At 59.6% G+C, this 18,908-nt stretch overlaps 1 protein-coding gene across 4 annotated transcripts; it reads left to right on the top strand.

Moving 5' to 3' along the window:
• Nucleotides 1-1,708: 1,708 nt before the first annotated feature.
• On the top strand, nt 1,709-18,289 carry ANKRD24 (ankyrin repeat domain 24). 4 transcript variants are annotated; one of them, XM_070622636.1, is made up of 21 exons: nt 1,709-2,058; nt 3,498-3,584; nt 3,687-3,817; nt 3,900-3,988; nt 4,848-4,912; nt 5,702-5,759; nt 6,585-6,655; nt 6,848-6,954; nt 7,120-7,307; nt 7,798-7,826; nt 8,421-8,501; nt 8,623-8,730; nt 9,441-9,485; nt 9,563-9,661; nt 10,847-10,919; nt 11,166-11,284; nt 11,456-12,985; nt 15,237-15,404; nt 17,352-17,477; nt 17,691-17,756; nt 17,938-18,289. In XM_070622636.1, exons 4-21 carry the CDS (start codon nt 3,916-3,918, stop codon nt 18,013-18,015), a joined length of 3,084 nt encoding a protein of 1,027 aa, XP_070478737.1. In that variant the 5' UTR covers nt 1,709-2,058; nt 3,498-3,584; nt 3,687-3,817; nt 3,900-3,915; the 3' UTR covers nt 18,016-18,289. The 4 variants fall into 4 exon arrangements, with proteins under 4 accessions (XP_070478737.1, XP_070478735.1, XP_070478734.1 ...); XM_070622633.1 differs by lacking the exon at nt 1,709-2,058 and adding an exon at nt 2,491-2,643; XM_070622634.1 differs by lacking the exons at nt 1,709-2,058; nt 3,498-3,584 and adding an exon at nt 2,487-2,643.
• The last annotated feature ends 619 nt before the right edge of the window (nt 18,290-18,908 follow it).

Raw genomic sequence — 18,908 nt, forward strand, 5'->3', positions numbered from 1 at the left:
GGACGGGGACGTTTGGTTTTAACCCCTTATACGCTGGGGTTCATGTTGGGGACGATGACGACGTCAAGATGAGCCGAGAGCCTCCACCAGGGAGGCTGTTCCGGGCAGGGACGGGCACATTTTTCCTGCAAAGGGCGGAGCAGTAAAGATTTACAGCTCCGCAGGAACCTCTGGCCTCAATTCTGTCACCGTGGCTTGGAGCAGCCGGAGCCGGCTGTACGCCGATGGGCCAGGCTCCGCCCCGGGAACACGATTTACAGACGCGGAAACGGGAATTTCACGATTGTCACGTGTCAGGAAATAGTCTCTCTTGATTTTTTCCCACCACCACATATAAATGTAAAAACCGTCCTTAGCTTTTGAGCCGGACAAGACCAGCCGTTGGGGGCGGGATTCGGCCTCAGGGACTGGCAGCTGGCAGAAGGGAACAAGGGCAGAAGCTGGGAGAGCAGGGAGGGGGTGTCCTCCAGGTGGGGCCACCAGGGACGAGAAGGGGGGAACCTGGAATGGTACAGCCACCGGGGCTGGCTGGTGGAGTGGGGTTGGGGTGAGAGGCAGCAGGCAGATGGGGCCACAACTTGGCCCGAGCCCCTGGGGACGGCGGTGTCTGTGGCGCGTCGCACGCGGCCTCCACGGGCGTTGGGTCTGAACGTGCAGGGCACCCCGGACGACAGGCCAAGGGCAGCTGGAAATTCTCGCACCACCCACCCTAAGCCAGTGGTTCTCCACACGGTGGCGCAATTCTGCCCCCCAGGGGACCCAGGGCGGTATCTGGGGACATTTGTGGTTGTCACACTGGGGGTGCTGCTGGCGTCGAGTGGGTGGGGGCCAGGGATGCTGCTAAACCCCTCACAGTGTCCAGGATGGCCCCCCAGAGAATGACCCGACCCGTGTCTGCCGTCCCAGAGGGGAGGAACCCAGCTCTGTGGTGTCTGTTGCATTATCCATCCCATTTAGCAGTTGGGGGATTGAGGCTCAGAGAGGGAGAGTGACTGGCCCAAGGTCACACAGCAGATATAACGTGACCAAGCTGGATTCAAACTCCTCCGCCTGTCTGCAGTCACTGCTCCTAAATTCACGTTCTGGAAGGCCTGTCTCTTCCCTCAACGCTTCTCTCTCCTGGAATCCCGCCTTCCCCCTTCTGCTGGCCCCGTTGTGAATTTGCAGCCACGTCAACACAGCGGACTTCCCCAGCTTTTGCGACCTTCCATGGCTCCCCTGATGCCCCACACTCTTGGTTCCCCCCACTTCCTGAGACACCCCTCCTCGGTCTCCTTTGCCAGCGCCTCCTCCTCTGCCCCCCCTTTAAGTGGGCCTCTCGCCCCCCACCAAGTCCTGGAGCAGGGCAGAGGCAACCATGGGAGCGGTGATTTCACGGTTTCTCCTGAACGCGATCCTGTCCCTGCCACCCCCTGACTCCCACCCATCCTTCACGTTCCGGCTCAGATGTCCTCTCCTCCAGGAAGCCCTCCCTGACTGCCCAGATCGTGTCAGGAGTGGAGCTCCCGGCTCACCTGGGCTTCCCCAGTGACACCCTGGTTCTTAAGCCCGTGGGTGTGTCTGTCTCCCTGGGGACCTCAGTGATAGCAAGGACAGCTGTCTTTGCAGTGCCGGGCACCCCAGGGGACAAATGGACTGAATGCGTGAAATTCACATGCTCCGGGGGCTTGGCCTGCTGAGTCCTTCCTTAACTCGGGAACATTTCCAGGCTGTCCCGCCCCACCCTGGGGAGCCAGGCCCTGTCCCGGGGAGGCCTCAGCCCGGCCCTGCGCGGGAGGGGCTCCCAGTCTGAGAAAAGAGCCAGCGGAACGCAGCCCCGTGGAGGAGCCCTGTCCCCTCCTTGCCTCCGTGCTTCCATGGAGCATCTATGCCATCCCGAGTCCCCGGGACTCAGCATTCCACATGGACCCGGGCCCCGCCACATCTCTCGCTGATGAATGAATCCGTGTGTCTGGCGCGGGTACTGTGCACCAGGCACCGTGCTGTTGAGTGCTTGGTGCCTAGTACTGTTTATTAGGAAACCCATTTCCCGGATGAGGAAAGTGGAGGCCAAAGCAGGTAAGTAAATATCTTGGCTGAGTCACTTCGGTGGTCCATGCGGGGGGTGCGCAGGGCGGGGCCCCGGATTGGAAGTCAGGCGTGTCAGCGCGCAGATCTCCCCCTCACTGGAGACGAGAGAATGAATGAGCGGGTGAGGGAACGAATGAATGGATGAGTGAGCGAGCGAGAACACCAAGGCCCAGCGGCGGTGGGAGGTTCTCTCTCTCGAGGGTCCAGGTTCCGAGTCCCCTGCGACCCCCCGGCCAGCCTGGAGGAGGCGCACCTGGGCGCAGGCGGGTCCCCGGAGACCCTTCCGCGCATCCTCCAGGTGGTGGCGGGAAGGTGAGGGGGGGCCGGGGTGGTACCCTCTTTCCTCCCCGCCAGCCCAGCCCCCTCCCTGGCGCTCCCCCCACCCGCGGGGGAGGGGCGGCCTGGGGGGGGGCGGCGGGCGGGGCGCGCGGGGGAGGGGCCTCCGGGCGGGGCGGGCAGGACGACCGAGCCCCGGCAGCGCGCGCCCCTCCCTGCGGCCCCTCCGCCCGGACGGCTCCCGGCGCCCCGGACGCCATGAAGCAGCTGTGTCTGTGCGCCGCCGCCTCCTGCGCGGTAGGGCCGGCGAGGGGGGCGCGCGAGCGAGCGGGCGGGCGGGCGGGCGCGGGCCCTTCCTCCCCCCTCCCCGCCCCCAGCCGCGCGGGCCTGGACCCCCCACCCCCGGACCCCGGAAGGATGAACAGGGAGGAGGCGGCGTGGGGCGAGGGGGGGACAGAGATGGGGGAGATGGGTGATGGATGGGACATTTGGGGAGACGTGGGGGCATCTGGGGAGACGGTTTGCGGGACAGATGGGGACCCCCAGGAGAATTTATAGGACATGTAGAGACAGAGTTTCAGGGAACAGTTTGGGATGGGGTCCTTTCGGGGGACAATTGGGACGACATTTTTGGCTACAGATATTGACATTTGGAGAGCAATTTTGGAGGACATTCGAAGGATCTTTTGGGAGGACATTTCTGGGATGGATGACGGGGTTATGGGGGGGTGACTTGGGCAACACTTAGCGACTTTGGCGAGGACATTTTGGAAGATATTTCAGGCCACGGCTGTAGGGGAACAGATCTTGTGACATTTTGGGGACAATTGTGGCATTTCAGGGTGGCCGTAGAAGGATAGATGGCAGAGGCCCTTCTGAGGGACATTCGAAGGGACCCTTTTAGGGTTTCTGGGGGGAGGCTTTGGAGGGTAGTTGGGGAAGATGTGGGTCACTGTGATGGGGCCATGTTGGGAAGGTGGCTCTTTGCCCAGGAACAGGCTGGCGACCTGGAGGGGGGGGGACTTTTGGGAACGATGCTAGGGGCCGATGCTGGCAGTGGGTGTTGGATGGCCAGCTGGGGCGGTGGACCTGGGGACACAGGCCTGGGGACGCCGCCTCAGCCCCCCCAGCCAGGACCACCTCCCCCGCAGCTGCGGCTCGGCCCCCCCGACCTCGGCTCCTGCCCGCCCTGCGGCCCCTGCCCCATCCCGAAGCCGGCAGCCAGAGGCAGGTGCCAGGCAAGTGCCCAGGGGCGGGGGGGAGAGCCCACAGCCCCTGCCACGGGGAGCGGGGAGGGGGCGGCGGCCCGGCCCCATGCTCCTCTGGGTGCCCCCCCGCAGAGCCAGGACTGGGGGAAAAGCGACGAGCGGTTGCTGCAGGCCGTGGAAAACAACGACGCCTCGCGGGTGGCTGCCCTCATCACCCGTAAGGGGCTGGTGCCCACGAAGCTGGACCCCGAGGGCAAGTCCGCGTGAGTGCCCACTCCCTGGGGGTAGAGGGTGACAGCTCAGGGTTGGCCACCCTGTGGCCGACCCCTGGCCTCTGACCTCCAGGTTCCACCTGGCGGCCATGAGGGGTGCAGCCAGCTGTCTGGAGGTGATGCTGGCCCACGGCGCCAACGTCATGAGCACGGACGGGGCAGGTACTGCCCGCCGGGCCCCTGGGGAGGGAGGAGGAACTCAGACCAGCTGCCCGGCCAGGCCCTGCTTCAAGCCCTCAGTGTCCTGCTGAGGAAGGGGTTCCCTTCAGTGCCCCCGGGGTGGCACAGGGGCCGGTTAGGCTGTGATGCCCAAGGACACAGACCCGGGTTGGCATTGAGCAAGGTGAGTCAGCTTGTGGAAGGGGAGCAGCTGGGATTCAGCTAGTGGCCGAACCAGGGGAAGTAGCTGGAACCTCGGGGTGTCTGAGCTTAAGGAGTATCTGGGGCCATGAGAATGGCATCAAGTTCGGGGGAGTATCTGAGTGACGTGGAGTAGCTGGGGTTCAGAGGTCGCTGGAGCTCTGGGAGTAGCTGGGACAAAAGGAGAATCTGGGTGTGTGATGTAACTAGGGATGGGAGGGCATAACAGAGAGTAGCCAGGATGTGCGGAGTAGCTGGGGGTCTGTAGAGTATCACGGACGGACATAGCAGGCACGTGGAATAGCAGGGGTGTGTGGATTAGCAGGAACATATAGAACAACCGTGGATTCTGAGGGACAGAGCTGGCCCTTCAGTGTCGTTAAGCGTGTGGAGTAGCTGGGGACGTGGGGAGTAGCTGGGACCATAGGGCTTGAGGAGCGGGTGGGCATGGAGCAGCTGAGATGAGGTCGTCTGGAACACAGGCTGGCCGGGGCTTGGAGAGTCTCTGGCCACAGGGAGTGGCACGGTTTTGAGAAGGACGTGGGGTTTGGGGCTTCCCAGCTGCCGGGAGACTCGTCACAGAGAGTTGACAGGGCAGCTCGGGGCGCAGCCGGAAGCTCCTGGGCATGTGGAGCCCTGGTCAGTCTTGTCTCCCTTCCAGGTTACAATGCCCTCCACCTGGCCGCCAAGTACGGGCACCCGCAGTGCTTGAAGCAGCTGCTGCAGGTCATTGCCTTTCTTGTCTCAGATGCTCCCTGACCCCCAGGTGCTCCCCGAACCCCAGATACTCCCCAAACCGCAGATACTCCCTGAACCAAGATGCTCCCCAAACCTGAGATACTCCCCGAGCCCCAGATACTCCCCAAACCCCAGATACTCCCTGAACCAAGATACTCCCCGAAACTCAGATACTCCCCGAACCCCAGATACTCTCCGAACCCGACATGCTCCCTGAACCCCAGATGCTCCCCGAACCCCAGATACTCCCCAAACCTCAGATGCTCCCCAAACCCCAGATACTCTCCTTCCCTGACGACTCCTGAGTCCCAGCCATTCCTTGAACCCCCACATACTCCCTGAATCCCAGCTGTTCCTTGGCTCCCTTTACTCCTGAGCCCCAGCTACTCCTTGGACACCCAGATACTCCCCAAGTGTCCAGATACTTCCCACACCCAAGATACATGTCTGATACCAGCGATTTCCTGAGTCCCAGCTTTTCTCCAAACCCCAGGTACTTTCTTAGCCACAGCCGCTCTCAGAGCTCCCATCTACTCCCCAAGCTGCCAGCTGCTCCTCAGCTCCCAGCTATTCCCTGTTTCTCACCAACTGTCATAAAAGCAGAGCGTCCCTCAGGGGCCCGTGAGGAGACGGGCTTGCAGAGCAGACAGGTGGGAGGGGAGGCAGGGGTGAGGCAGGGAGCCCAGAAGACAGCACAGCTCAAGGAGGAGCAGTTCCTGGAGAAATGAGCCAACGAAGGGGATGGGTCCGCCTCCAACGATCTGTCCCCCTCCCCAGGCGTCCTGCGTGGTGGACACTGTGGACAGCAGTGGGTGGACGGCCCTGCATCATGCAGGTGGGTGCAGCCCAGCCTCGCCCTGCCCACCGCAGCCCACCACTGGGTGGGGACAATGAGGGGACGACCGACTGGAGTGTAACTTGCTTTGAGGAACCCCCAAGGAATCTCAGAAAGGCCAAAGGTCGGGGTGCCCTTACTACTCATCAAGTCCAAACGCCCTCCTCGAGGGAGGGGAAGGGACCCACCCACTTGAGCCAGAACTCAGCCCAAGGTCTGTCCACCGCGCCCATGACATTCGGGAATGGCCTTCACTGATGACTCGAGAAACGTCTGTCCTTTGGGGAACTCAAAATCCATTATGAGTCTGTTTCAGAGTTTTATTCACTGTTGAAAAATTCCTTGCAGCTGGAGTACGCTGCCACCTAGTGGCGGCGGTGCCTTTGGTCGCACTGTGGAAGCTCATTGGTTTTTTTTTTTTTTTTTTTTCATTCAATAAATATTTATTGAGTATCTGCTAGGTGCCAGGCTCTGTTCTAAGCGTTGGGATTACAGCGGCAAAGAAAATCCCATACGCCCTCGGGCACACAGCAGGAAATCAGATAGAGTTTGTTGACTTCTCCAGCGACCCCAGTCCCGTCCTTCTTTGAAGTTCTAGACGGATCCGCCATCTCCCACTTCCTTGACCTCACCAAGGTCTTTCCCACCTCAGGGTCCCTGCCCCTGCGGTGACCTCTACCCTCTTCCCTCACCTTCAAAACTCGGAACTCAGATCGAACCCTGAGAAGCCTTCCCAACCTCAGCTGAGTTCTGACCCCTCTGGTCAACATTAACACTCTCTTGGTACACTGTAGGTACACAATAAATACTTCTCTCTTTTTCCAGCGGCTGGCGGCTGCATCGCCTGCTCAGAAATGCTCTGTTCCTTCAAGGCACACCTGAATCCCCGAGATCGGGTGAGCCTCTGGGATCTTTTTGGGAAAGAGATGGTGCTTGAGGTACGCTGTCACCAAGTGGCAGCATCTCAGCCACCATTTGGAAAGTGTGGAAGAGTTGGAGGTGAAATTCAGGGGCAGTCCTGTAGGCTTCCCGACCTCTCAGGGTCAGCTTCTCATGCCTTGTTTCATCCCTCCCCCAACCCCCACTAGTTGGGTACAACACCCCTCATCATAGCAGCTCAGATGTGTCATACAGATCTGTGCCGCCTCCTCCTGCAGCAGGGGGCTGCCGCCAATGACCAAGACCTGCATGGCAGGTGAGCATCTCTCCTCCCAGCCAGTTCATCGTGTGCTGTGTGACCTTGGCCGAGTCTCTTAACCTCTCTGGGTGGAGGGGAATCCAGTTGGCCAGCCTGGGTGTTGAGAAGGGTGTGGGGGTTCAAGGATGTCCTCAGCTTCTCAGGAGCCCCCTCTCCCGGCAGGACAGCCCTGATGCTGGCCTGTGAGGGGGCCAGCCCCGAAACCGTGGAGGTGCTGCTGCAGGGCGGGGCTCAGCCGGGCATCACCGATGCGCTGGGCCAGGATGCTGCTCACTACGGCGCCCTGGCGGGGGACAAACTCATCCTGCACCTCCTGCAGGAGGCGGCCCGGCGCCCCTCACCACCCAGCGGTATGCCAGCCCCGTCTCTAAGCAACTTGTAGCACCCCCTCCGTCTCCTTGTAGATGGTTTCTTTTCCCCCTTCTCTCCCTACGATGGATAGTTTCAAGGTATCCCTATTTGGAGGTTTCATGGCTCCCCAGATCCTACTCAGGACTGTTTCAAGGAGCCCCAGAGCCTTACGAATAGTCGAGGGATCCTCTCTCCTATCCTGGGTCATCTTTAGTCTCAGGTCTTTACTTTTCCTAAGAACTGGTGCCCCACTCGCTGCATACGGGAGCTGCCACCATCTTCTTTTTTGAGAGTTTCAAGGTCCCTCCTTTCAGCATTCTGCCAAAGTAGTTGATTCCTGCCTTCAGAGTCCTGATTCTTGGGGAAATGGGAGCTCTCCCCCCCCCCCCCCAAGCCCTCTGGGCTGGCTAGTGCCCTTCGTAAGGCTGAGAATGGAGTCCCTAGAACAGAGTGCCTGACCCTGCTTCCCTCTCTCCCCCGCCCTCCCAGAGGATGACTCAGGAGAGGCGTCATCTCAGGTATGGATCCCTAAGCAGTGCACACACCACCTTCCCCCTTGCCCCAAGATCTGTAGGAAGAGATGGGCCCCTGCCCCAGGGTTATGGCTCGGGAGGACCTGTTTGGGAAGAAGGCAACCTTCAGGGTACGCTGCCACCAAGTGGCAGCAGCATCCACAGCATAACTCCTAGAACTGGGTGACAACGCTGGGGGGATGGGACTAAATCATGGGGCAGGGGGTGGGGTGGGGTGGGAGAGGGGATTGAGATTGGTGAGGGCTGGTGTCGCCAGGGAAGGAGGCTGGTCTGGCCCCTTTACCTCTCCCAGCTCTGCAGCATCTCAGCTCCACAGGAAAAGGAAACTTGTAGACAGTCTGGGGAAAGTACCAAGGGACAGAGAGGGACAGAGAGGAAAGCAGAAGTTCTGGAATGTGGTCTCGTCCTCTTTGATGCTGGGTTAAGTGAGGACCAGAGAGAGGCAGGGACTTGCTCAGGATCACACAGGAAGTGAGGGCAGAGATGGGGCTGGTGACACAGAGTGGGCTGGCTGGGGTGGTTTATTTGGGTTGGAGACAGGCACGTCCCCCATGTGCCCCCATCACCCCCTCCCCCCAGAACTCCGTGTCCAGCCGTGAAAAGCGAGGGGCTACCAAGAAGCGGAAGGCGCCTCAGCCCCCCGCCAGCATCCCTATGCCGGTGAGAGGTGCCCTGGCCGTGGGGGGAGGCGGGAGGGGGAGGAAGCTCTGGCTCAGGTGTGGGAGGGGACAGCCTGTGGGCCTGATCTGAAGATGGTGGGTCCCTGGGGCGGGGGGAACAGGATGATCGAGACGCCTACGAGGAGATCGTGCGGCTGCGGCAGGAGAGGGGCCGCCTGCTACAGAAGATCCGGGGTCTGGAGCAGCACCAGGAACGGAGGAAGCAGGAGGTGAGGGGCAGCAGAGGCCCGGGCCTGGGGCTCAGCCTGGGGTGGGGTGCAATTCTGGGTGGAAGAACCCCCCTACCTCTCCTTCCTCCCTCTCTCCCCCTCGCTCCCTCTGCTCCAGCCGCACGGGCCTCCTCACTGTTCCTCCAACATGCCAGGCATGGTCCTGCCTCAGGGCCTTTGCATGTGCTGTTCCTCTGCCTGGAACCCCCTTCCCCCAGAGGTCCCTATGGCTCCCTCCCTCCCGTCTTTGCTCAAAGACCCCTTGTTGAAAGACACCTCCCCTGCCCACCTTATTTAAAACTGTAGCCCCCTCCACTCACTTCCCAGTCCCCTTTATTTTTATTCAAAGTGCTTACTGCTATTGGACATACCACGTGGGTCCTATTCGAATTCACTCACTTCACTGTGAGCCCACGGGGGCAGGCATGGTCCACGGTGCCTGGCTCACAGTTGACGCTTCATAAATATTTATCGTGTGAACGAATATTCGAGTGAGTGAATAAACGAATGAGTGAATGAGTGGCCCAAACCAGGCCTGACACAAAATCGCCTTCAGTCAATATTTAGTTGTGAGCAAGGGGGCCGAGCTGTGCTGGGTGTACAGGAGGAGCAGAGTGGCCGTCCGTGGTTGGGATGGAGGGCTGCTAGACCAGAGGTGGGCCGGGGAGACCCCCCGCCCGGCCCCCAGCCCGGCCCGCTTCTTCCATCAGCTGCCGGAGGCGGAGGCCAGCTCCCTGCACAGCCTGGAGAGACAGGTAGGCGGAGGGGGGGAGCCGGCCCGCAGCGGCCCTGCTTCCTCCTGGAGGGGGCTCAGCCTCCCGGCCTCCTCCAGGTGCAGGAGCTGCAGCAGCTGCTGGCGGAGAAGCAGGAGGAGAAGGAGAGTCTGGGCCGGGAGGTGGAGAGTCTGCAGAGCCGGCTGTCCCTGCTCGAGGTGGGCGGGGCCTCTGGGGAAGGGGGCGGGCATGGCGGGGCCTCGGGGAAGGGGGCGGGGACACGGGCGGGGCCTAGGGTGGGGTGGAGACCATGGGGCGGGGCCTCTGGGGAAGGGGGCGGGGACAGGGGCAGGGCCTGGGGCAGGGTGGAGACCATGGGGCGGGGCCTCTGGGGAAGGGGGCGGGGACAGGGGCAGGGCCTGGGGCAGGGTGGAGACCATGGGGTGGGGCCTCTGGGGGAGGGGGTGGAGACCTGGGGGCGGAGCCTCTGGGGTGGGGCTGAGACCTGGGGGCGGGGCCTCTGGGGTGGGGCTGAGACCTGGGGGCGGGGCCTCTGGGGGTGGGGCCGACACCTGGGGGCGGGGCCTCTGGGGGCGGGGCCGAGACCTGGGAGAGGGGCCTCTGGGGAATGGTAGGAGACCAGAGGGCGGGGCTTCTGGGTGGGGCCTCTGGGTGGGGCCACCAGGGGCGGGGCTCCTCTCCTGTTGCAGCTGCCTGACAGCCACACTAACACACGTCCAGTCTCACAACATACCAGCACAGCAGACATACAGTCACACACAGATAACACACCATAGCGCACACTCACGTACGCACAGAGGTGGGCAGCCACGCTCTATACGTGTGGTCTTACATGTCCAGCGGGCAAACTCGCAGCAAACGCACCCGGGCGTGCATAATCACACACATCGTCAATACTTGCGTGCATGCAACTGACACTTATTCAATCACGCACAGACAGCGCACCCACAAACACGCGTGCACACACGAAAATTTCCAAACGTACTTAATTAGGCAAACGTATCTACACGTACACAACACAGATGCCCTCAGCCCCACGTAACCCAGGCTCAGAATCCCAGCCGCGCCCTCGCGAGGACACCCACCATCCCTCCCTCAGTCCCATGTGCCCAGGCTGCACGACATCCAGCCGCGGTCCTTAGGATTTTGGTCACACACTCGGGCAGCCCCGGGCTGTTTCCTGCCCTCCCTTGGGAGCTCAGCATAGCCCCTGGCACACAGTAGGCACTCAATAAATACTCGTGGGCCAAACACAGTCAGTCTGATACTTGTGGGGAGTCATAGAGACACGTGAACATCCCCATCCGCTCTAGATTCTTGGCGGGGCTATGGGGGCTGGAGGGGAGGCAGGACCCCGAGCCAGACCTTGGCCTCACCCCTAGAATGAACGGGAGAACACCAGCTATGACGTGGCCACCCTGCAGGATGAGGAGGGCGAGCTGCCCGACTTTCTGGGTAAGCCCCAGATGCGGTCCCCGCCCCACGCACCCCCACCCGCCTGTGCCTGGGGCCCTGGGTGATGGAGCCTTGACCCCCAGGCAGTAAGGAGTTTGAAGCTGGGAGGAAGCTTGGCCCGCCTCCGTGTTTCTTCCACTTGCCTGAGCCTGCCTGCCCTCGGGGCCCTGACCCACGGCTCCAGACCCCCAGCTGCCATCCCCTGTGGCCCGGGACCCTGGGGCCTGACTCTGTGCCCCCCATCAGGGGCCGAGGCCCTGCTCTCCAAGCGGCTAAGCCCGTCAGCCCAGGAGCTCTTGGCCTCGCTTCAGGAGCAGGTGGCCGCCCTCAGGAGACAGAACCAGGAGCTGATGGAGAAGGTCCAGGTGGGCAAACTGAGGCCTGAGAGAGTGGGGTGGGGACAGCTCTGAGGACCCGAGAGATTGTTACCTGGGGGTTCTGGTGAGTACGTGGCTGAGTCTGTGGGCGGGGAAAGTGGCTCCCCTCATGGTCACATCAGCTCTCGCCTGACTCCCCCCTCCCCACCCCGCCACCAGATCCTGGAGAACTTCGAGAAAGATGAGATGGATGCGAATGGTTCGGCCGAGGTCATCCCTCTGGCCCTCTATGACTCTCTCCGGGCTGAGTTGGACCAGCTCCGCAGGCAGCACGCCGAGGCCCTGCGGGCTCTGGAGGAGCAGGGGGCGCAGGAGGCCCCTGGAGAAGAGGATGCGGCCCCCGGGGAGGGCGAGGGCCTGGGAGCCAAGACCACCAGAAATGGGCCAACGGAAACACAGCTTAATGGGACCGTGGCTCCAGAAACCAAGGTTAACGGACCTGAGAGCACAGAGGAGGAGGCTGCGGGAGTCGAAACCACCGAAGCAACACCCACGGGGGCCAAGGCCACAGAAACAAAAGCCACAGATGTCGAGGCCACAGGAACAGAGGACGTGGGAGCTGAGAGCTTGGAAATCAAGGCCATGGAGGCTGAGGTCACAGAAATGAACGCTCTAGAAGGAGGAGGAAACCCAGAAACAAAAGCCACTGGAGTCGAGGCCGCAACCACGAAAGCAGAGGAAGCAAAAATGAAGCCCGGTGAAGTGGGTGCTGTGGAGGCAGAGCTCATGGGCACGGAGACCACAGACATGGAGGCCACGGGAGTGGAGGCCACGGATCCAGAGGCCATGGGAGCGGAGGCCGCGGGCTCTGTCCTACACCCGGGGGCTGCTGAGGCCTCAGAAAAGCTCCAGGCCGAGCTGGAGACCAGGATTCGCGCCTTGGAGGAGGCACTCCGGCAGCGGGAGCGGGAGGCCGCCACCGAGCTGGAGGCCGCCCGTGACAAGTGCGAGGCCGCGGAGGCCGAGGCGGGCCGGCTGCGTGAGCAGGTGCGCGAGGCTGAGGGTGGTGGGGTCGGCGTGGCCAGAAGCAGCGACACGGTCCAGCTGCGGGCAGCCTTGGAGCAGGCCCGGGAGGACCTCCGAGCCCGTGACTCCCGCCTCCGGGAGCTGGAGGCCACCGCGGCCTGGCTGGATGAGGCCCGGGCCGGCCGGCTGCTGGCCGAGGAGGAGGCCCGGGGGCTGCGGGCCGAGCTGGCCCAGCGGGAGGAGGTGAGGCTGGAGCAGAGCCGGGAGCTGGAGGCGCTGCGGAAGCAGCTGGCCACTGCCACGGCTGCCGGTGAGCAGCAGCGGGCAGCGGCCGCCGAGCTGGGCCGAGCGCGGGATGAGACTGAGGCCCGGGCCGCGGAGCTGGCCGCGGCCTGCGAGGAGGCCCGGCGGGGCCTGGCGGAGCTGCACGAGGCCTCGGAGGCCCTGCGCCAGTCGGCTGTGCCGGCCTCCGAGCACCACCGGCTGCAGGAGGAGGCCCTGGAGCTGCGCAGCCGGGCGGCCAGCCTGGAGCAGGAGGTGGTGGCCACGGGCAAGGAGGCTGCCCGGCTGCGGGCGGAGCTGGAGCGGGAGCGCATGGGCAGCGTGGCCCGCTTGGACCACGATCGCGTGGTGGGCGCGCTGCAGGCCGACGTGGCCCGGCTGGAGGGGCAGCTGGAGGAGCTGGGCCGCCGCCACGAGAAGACCAGCGCTGAGGTCTTCCAGGTGAGCATGGCTGCAGCCCACCCGGCCCCCCCAGCGGCCACTCGGTGGCGTTCTGTCCCCACAACTGTGGCATGTTTCCCCTCCATCCGTTTCAATCCTACAGACGCTTGACCCTGCCACTGTGTCCAGGTGGCCCTTTGACCTGCAGCCATTCTGACCTCCTGGCTGTTTTGACTTGTATTTTCTTTTCTTTTCTTTTCTTTTCTTTTTCTGAGGAAGATTAGCTCTGACCTAACAGCTGCTGCCAATCCGCCTCTTCTTTTTGCTGAGGAAGACTGGCCCTGAGCTCACATCCATGCCTATCTTTCTCTACTTTATATGTGGGACGCCTACCACAGCATGGCGTGCCAAGCGGTGCTGTGTCCATACCTGGGATCTGAACCCATGAACCCTGGGCCACCGAAGCAGAACGTGCTCACTTAACCGCTGTGCCACCGGGCCAGCCCCAGTTTTTGGCTTTTTTTAAACCCAGGTGATATTTTTTTGTCCCTGATACTGGACTTTTTTTTTTTTATTAAGATTATGATAGTTTACAACCTTGTGAAATTTCAGTTGTACATTATTGTTAGTCGTGTTGTAGGTACACCACTTCCCCCTTTGTGCCCCCCTCACCGCCCCGCTTTTCCCTGGTAACCACCGATCAGTTCTCCTTGTCCAGTATCAGGCCCTAATATATCACCTTACACCCCTTAGAATGGCAAAAATATCATTCAAAAAATATCATCAAAAAAATCAGTTCTTGTGTATATGTTAACTTCCACCTATGAGTGGAGTCATATAGAGTTTGTCTTTCTCTGTCTGGCCTATTTCACTTAACATAATACCCTCAAGGTCCATCCATGTTGATGCGAATGGGACGATTTTGTCCTTTTTTATGGCTGAGTAGTATTCCATTGTGTATATATACCACATCTTCTTTATCCAATCATCAGTTGCTGGGCACTTAGGTTGGTTCCACATCTTGGCTATTGTGAATAATGCTGGAATGAACATAGGGGTGCATGGGACTTTTGGAATTGCTGATTTCAGGTTCTTAGGATAGATACCCAGTAGTGGGATGGCTGGGTCATAGGGTATTTCTATTTTTAACTTTTTGAGAAATCTCCATACTGTTTTCCATAGTGGCTGCACCAGTTTGCATTCCCACCAACAGTGTATGAGGGTTCCTTTTTCTCCACAGCCTCTCCAACATTTGTCACTCTTGGTTTTGGATATTTTTGCCATTCTAACGGGTGTAAGGTGATATATTAGGGCCTGATACTGGACTTTTTGAGTCTATTTTTTTTTCTTAAAAACCAAAATCCCTCCAAACCTGGCAGCTGTTTTAACAGATATATGAATAAGGAAGTACCTCTGTGACTTCTATAATGTACTTGTTGTCAGGAAAGCATTTTTCTCTCTGAGCTCCTGTTTACTCACCCGGATGATGTTGATAATTATAGTTTCTAATCCTCCCATGAAAATTAACTGGTCTAATTTACATAAATTACTTACGGCAGTGATGGTACAAGTGATCAATAAATGGCAGCTGGATTACTCTTTTTCCAAGAACACGCTCTTTCAAACCAGATAAACCCTTAGTCTACTTCCTAGAGTGTTAAATTGTAGCCAATCTGTCCTAATGGAATATCTAATTATTATTATTATCCATTTTTTCCTGAAGCTATTATTTCTATAAAGGCCAGTGTTCCCCCAGGGATCCATTTTTGCAGATCTAACATTGCTGTGATCTTGGTATTTTTGTGAAAAATGCAGTCATCGACATTTGGACATTTGTTTGCTTTTCATCCAAATTCTTCTGTTTTTCTTTCATTGTGTAAGAAATCTATGAACTTTCACACCACTGGCAGAGAAAAGAACACTAGTGATGATGATGATAATAATAAATAATAATAATAATATCACCATCTCAAATATAGCTCTTACCGTGTCAGCAGGCACTATTCTAAGCATATTCCATGTATCTGCTCATCTTATCCTCACAACCACCCTGTGAAGCAGGGGCTATTTTACATATGAGGAAACTGAGGCCAGAGAGGTTAAGTCACTTGTCTAAGGTCACACAGCTAGCAGGTCAGAGGTACTTGGCAGAGTCAGAATATTCACAGTGTCCAGGGGAATCCAGAAGTTCCTCCAAATCAAACTCCTTGAGGTCAAAATGGGTTTGAATGTCCTTACGTCAAAATAGAGGGTCAGCAGGTGTCTTTGAAGTCCTAATGTCCTCAGGGTCACACGTGGGCTTGGGCCACAGGTCCAGCGGGAGGCCCTGTTCATGAAGAGCGAGCGGCACGCGGCCGAGGCCCAGCTGGCTGTGGCAGAGCAGCAGCTGCGGGGGCTCCGGACCGAGGCGGAGCAGGCACGCCAGGCCCAGAGCCGTGCCCAGGAGGCTCTAGACAGGGCCAAGGAGAAGGACAAGAAGGTGGGTCCACTTTTCCTGCACTCCATCTGGGGGCCCTCACTCAGCAGAGGTTGGGGAGAATCCAAGAGTTCCCAATGGAAAGGGTCTTGGGAAATCAGTGCATTTTCCAGATGGGAAACTGAGGCACAGAGAAGGAAGGAGACAAGTCACACCCAGGCTACTCTTCCAAATACTAATTATAACCCCAGTGACGTTTATTGAGTGTCTACTGCATGCCAGGCCCCGGGCAGTGCCTTTAACACAAATTAACACTTATCTTTTTTTATCCCCATTTGAGGAAACTGAGGCACAGAGAAGTGAAGCCACTTGCCCAAGGTCACACAGCCATGCAATGGTTCAGCCAGTTCCCAAGTTCTGTCCTTAAATAGTAATGATGGTGATTCACAGCAGCCTCTGCTTATTGAGTGGAGTGTTTTTCACATCTTGTCCCTTTTAATCTCCCAGCAACCCTAAGAGCCAGAAAGCATTCTTATCCCCATCTTCCGGATGGGCAAACCGAGACCCTGAGAGGCAAAGTGAGTGGCTCAAAGTCACCCAGCATGTCACTGGACAATGGATGTGACCCCCGGAGTCCCGGCTGTGTTAGCTCTAAGTCACCCAGCCCTGGCTCCTGTGTGACCTTGGACAAGTCACTTGACCTCTCTGAGCCCCAGTTTCCACCTCTGTAAAATGAAAATGCAATTGTGGTAGAGATTATGGTTTATTTGTAGCAGGGTTCCTCCCTCTGGCACTGCTGACATTGGGGTCGGGTCATTCTCTAGGGGGCTGCCCTGGGCACTGTGGGGGGTTGAGCAGCATTCCTGACCACCACCCACTTGACGCCAGGATCTCCCCCAGTGTGACAGCCACAGACATCTCCAGATTTCGCCTGGTGTCCCCTGGGGGGGCGGGGAGCAGAACGGCTCCTGGCTCAGAACCTCCGATCTCTAGTAATAATAACAAAGCTCAGCATTTATTGAGTGCCTGCTGTCTGCCAGGCACAGTTTGAACTGAATCTCTGTTCAGAGTCACAGTAACCAACTGAGGTGAGGACTGTGTTGCTCCCTACTTGACAGATCAGGAAACTGAGGCCCAGAGAGGTTAGGTGATCTTCCCAGGATCTCCTGCAAGAAAGGGGGGATCCAGACGGACAGAATCCCAGGGCTGTCTGAGCCCCCCGGGGCTGCTTTCAGCCCTCCTGTCCCGTCAGCCTCCACTTTCCAGGGACTCCAAGAGGGGGATGTCACAGCACCCACCTGCTTTCTCTGTAAAGGGTCGGCCAGGCGGCGTTTTCGGCCCTGCGGGGCAGACGGTCTGCGCTCAGAGCTAAAAGCGGGCGTGGCCAGGCATGCAAATGAGTGGGCGTGGCCATGCATGTAAATGAACGGGGGTGTGGCCAGACATGTAAATAAGTGGGCGTTTTCGGCCCTGCAGGGCAGACTGCCTGTGCTCAGCGCTGAAAGCAGGCGTGGCCATGTATGCAAATAAGCGGGCGTGGCCAGGCATGTAAATGAGCGGGCGTGGCCAGGCATGTAAATAAATGGGCGTTTTCGGCCCTGCGGGGCAGACTGCCTGTGCTCAGCTCTGAAAGCGGGCATGGCCATGCATGCAAATGAGCGGGCGTGGCCAGGCATGTAAATAAGTTCTGAACGCGGCCCCTAGGTGATATGTAAATGAGTGGGCGTGGCCGGGCGCCAACCAAATGTTATGTTCAAAGACAGAAATGTGAATTTAACTTAATTTCCACCTGTCCCAAGATGTCATTCGACTTTTGACTCCCCCACCCCCACCCCCACACCTTTTAAAAATGTGAAAACCATTCTCAGCCCCAGTTGGCGAGCCTCAGAGATGTGAGTTTCCTTGCAAACCTCTGTCCCTCGGCCTCGGCCCCTGGCACGTGGCTGCTGCTGCTGCCGCCACCGTGGAGAGGTCCCCAGCCCTGCTGACATTCCTTCGCCCCCACCGCAGATCACAGAGCTCTCCAAGGAAGTGTTCAGTCTGAAGGAGGCGCTGAAGGAGCAGCCGGCAGCCCCGGGCACCCCGGAGGTGGAGGCCCTCCGTGCCCAGGTGAAGGGTCTGCAGCAGCAGCTGGAGGTGAGAGCTTCGTGGGGCACAGGGACGGGGACCCCAGAGGAGTGACAGGCAGGCAGGGGCCTGGGGGACGCGTGCCAGGCATGGAAGGGAAATATTGCAATATTTTAGCAACCGGCATCGTCGCGCTGGTGCGTGCCATCAAAATAGGGGCTCGGGGTGCAAAGGTGTCTTGGGGGGGGTCCTGCTTTTCTGAGCACGCCCCTCTCCCCACAGGAGGCTGCCAGGGGCCACAGTGCCGTGGTGGCTTTGTATAGGAGCCACCTCCTGTACGCCATTCAGGTGAGTCACTCCCAGCTCCGGGCATACCACAGCTGCTCTCTGGGCCTCAGTTTCCCCATCTGTGCAGTGGGAGGCTGGGCTCGGTGGGGGGAGATTCGTGGCCTCCCGGTGGGGAGGGCGGGGAATGGAGAAGCCGGAACAGGACCGGACAGGCTCTCTCTCTCTGCTCCCCGCACCCCAGGGTCAGATGGACGCAGATGTGCAGCGGATTCTGAGTCAGATCCTACAGATGCAGCGGCTTCAGGCTCAGGGCCGCTGAGCCTCAGAGCTCTGACGGCCCCGCCCCGCCCGCCAGGCCCCGCACGGGGCGTCACACAAGGACCCTCTGCCCTGGGAGACCAGCCTGGGCCCCTTCCTGACTGTCCCGGCCGTCTCCTCCACCCCACTGGGCCCTGCCCGCACGGGTCAGCCTAGACCCTGGCCCTGACCGTGCGCCCCTGCCCCCACCGGAGAAGCTGTGAGGCCCCCTCCCACGTCTGGTCGCCGGACGCCACCCCAGGAATGACAGCAATAAAAGCTCAAGGAGCACAGAATGCGCGTGTGTCCCACTGCCAGGAGGGGCGGGGGTGGCCCGGCACGGGGATTAGGGACTAGGGTGGGGAGACTGAGGTACGCACCTGCAGAGCCCAGAGCCCTGTCTCCAAGACGAAGACTGTGTTAATGCAGATATTTACCAAGCCAAAGTGGGCGCCAGAAAGTTCCTGATGCGCAGGAAATCCCAGCATCCAGGGAAGACGGGATCCAAGCGAGCATGCACGCGAGGCTGCCTCATTTCTCCCCTTGAGCCCGGCCAGCCCCTGGGCGAATCCCCCAAAATCCCCTGGCAGTTCCGGGCTCTTCCCGGCTCCGGGGGGAGGGGAGCACGCCGTGATCCCCCCGCCCGTCCAGCCCGTCCCTGGGGGTTTCCTTGGGCGTCCAGGACTGGCACACGACCTGGCAGGGCTTGGAGTGTGGAGGGCGGCTGGCCAGGGTGGGTCCCCGTCGCTGCGGCCGGTGAGTGACCGGGCGGCTGTGTGGTCGTGCCTGCATATCTCTGGTCCCTTTATTTCTCTGTCTCTGGGTCTCGGTCTCTACCCCTCCCTCTTTGTCCATCTGTCTCTCCATCTCTCATCTCTCTCTCCCTGTCTCTATCTCTGTCTCTCTCTTGTCTCT

This window comes from Equus przewalskii, chromosome 6 (genome assembly GCF_037783145.1).
Source record: "Equus przewalskii isolate Varuska chromosome 6, EquPr2, whole genome shotgun sequence".
In the NCBI taxonomy this organism is placed as follows: domain Eukaryota; kingdom Metazoa; phylum Chordata; class Mammalia; order Perissodactyla; family Equidae; genus Equus; species Equus przewalskii.

What these genes read in the sequence shown, in the direction of transcription:
- ANKRD24 (XM_070622635.1), top strand. Translation starts at nt 3,207, where the DNA reads ATGGCAGAGGCCCTTCTGAGGGACATTCGAAGGGACCCTTTTAGGGTT. An exon ending in GCTTGAAGCAGCTGCTGCAG is followed by an intron (nt 4,913 to 5,701) that starts GTCATTGCCTTT and finishes CCCCCTCCCCAG; the next exon opens with GCGTCCTGCGTGGTGGACAC. An exon ending in GCGCCCCTCACCACCCAGCG is followed by an intron (nt 7,308 to 7,797) that starts GTATGCCAGCCC and finishes CCGCCCTCCCAG; the next exon opens with AGGATGACTCAGGAGAGGCG.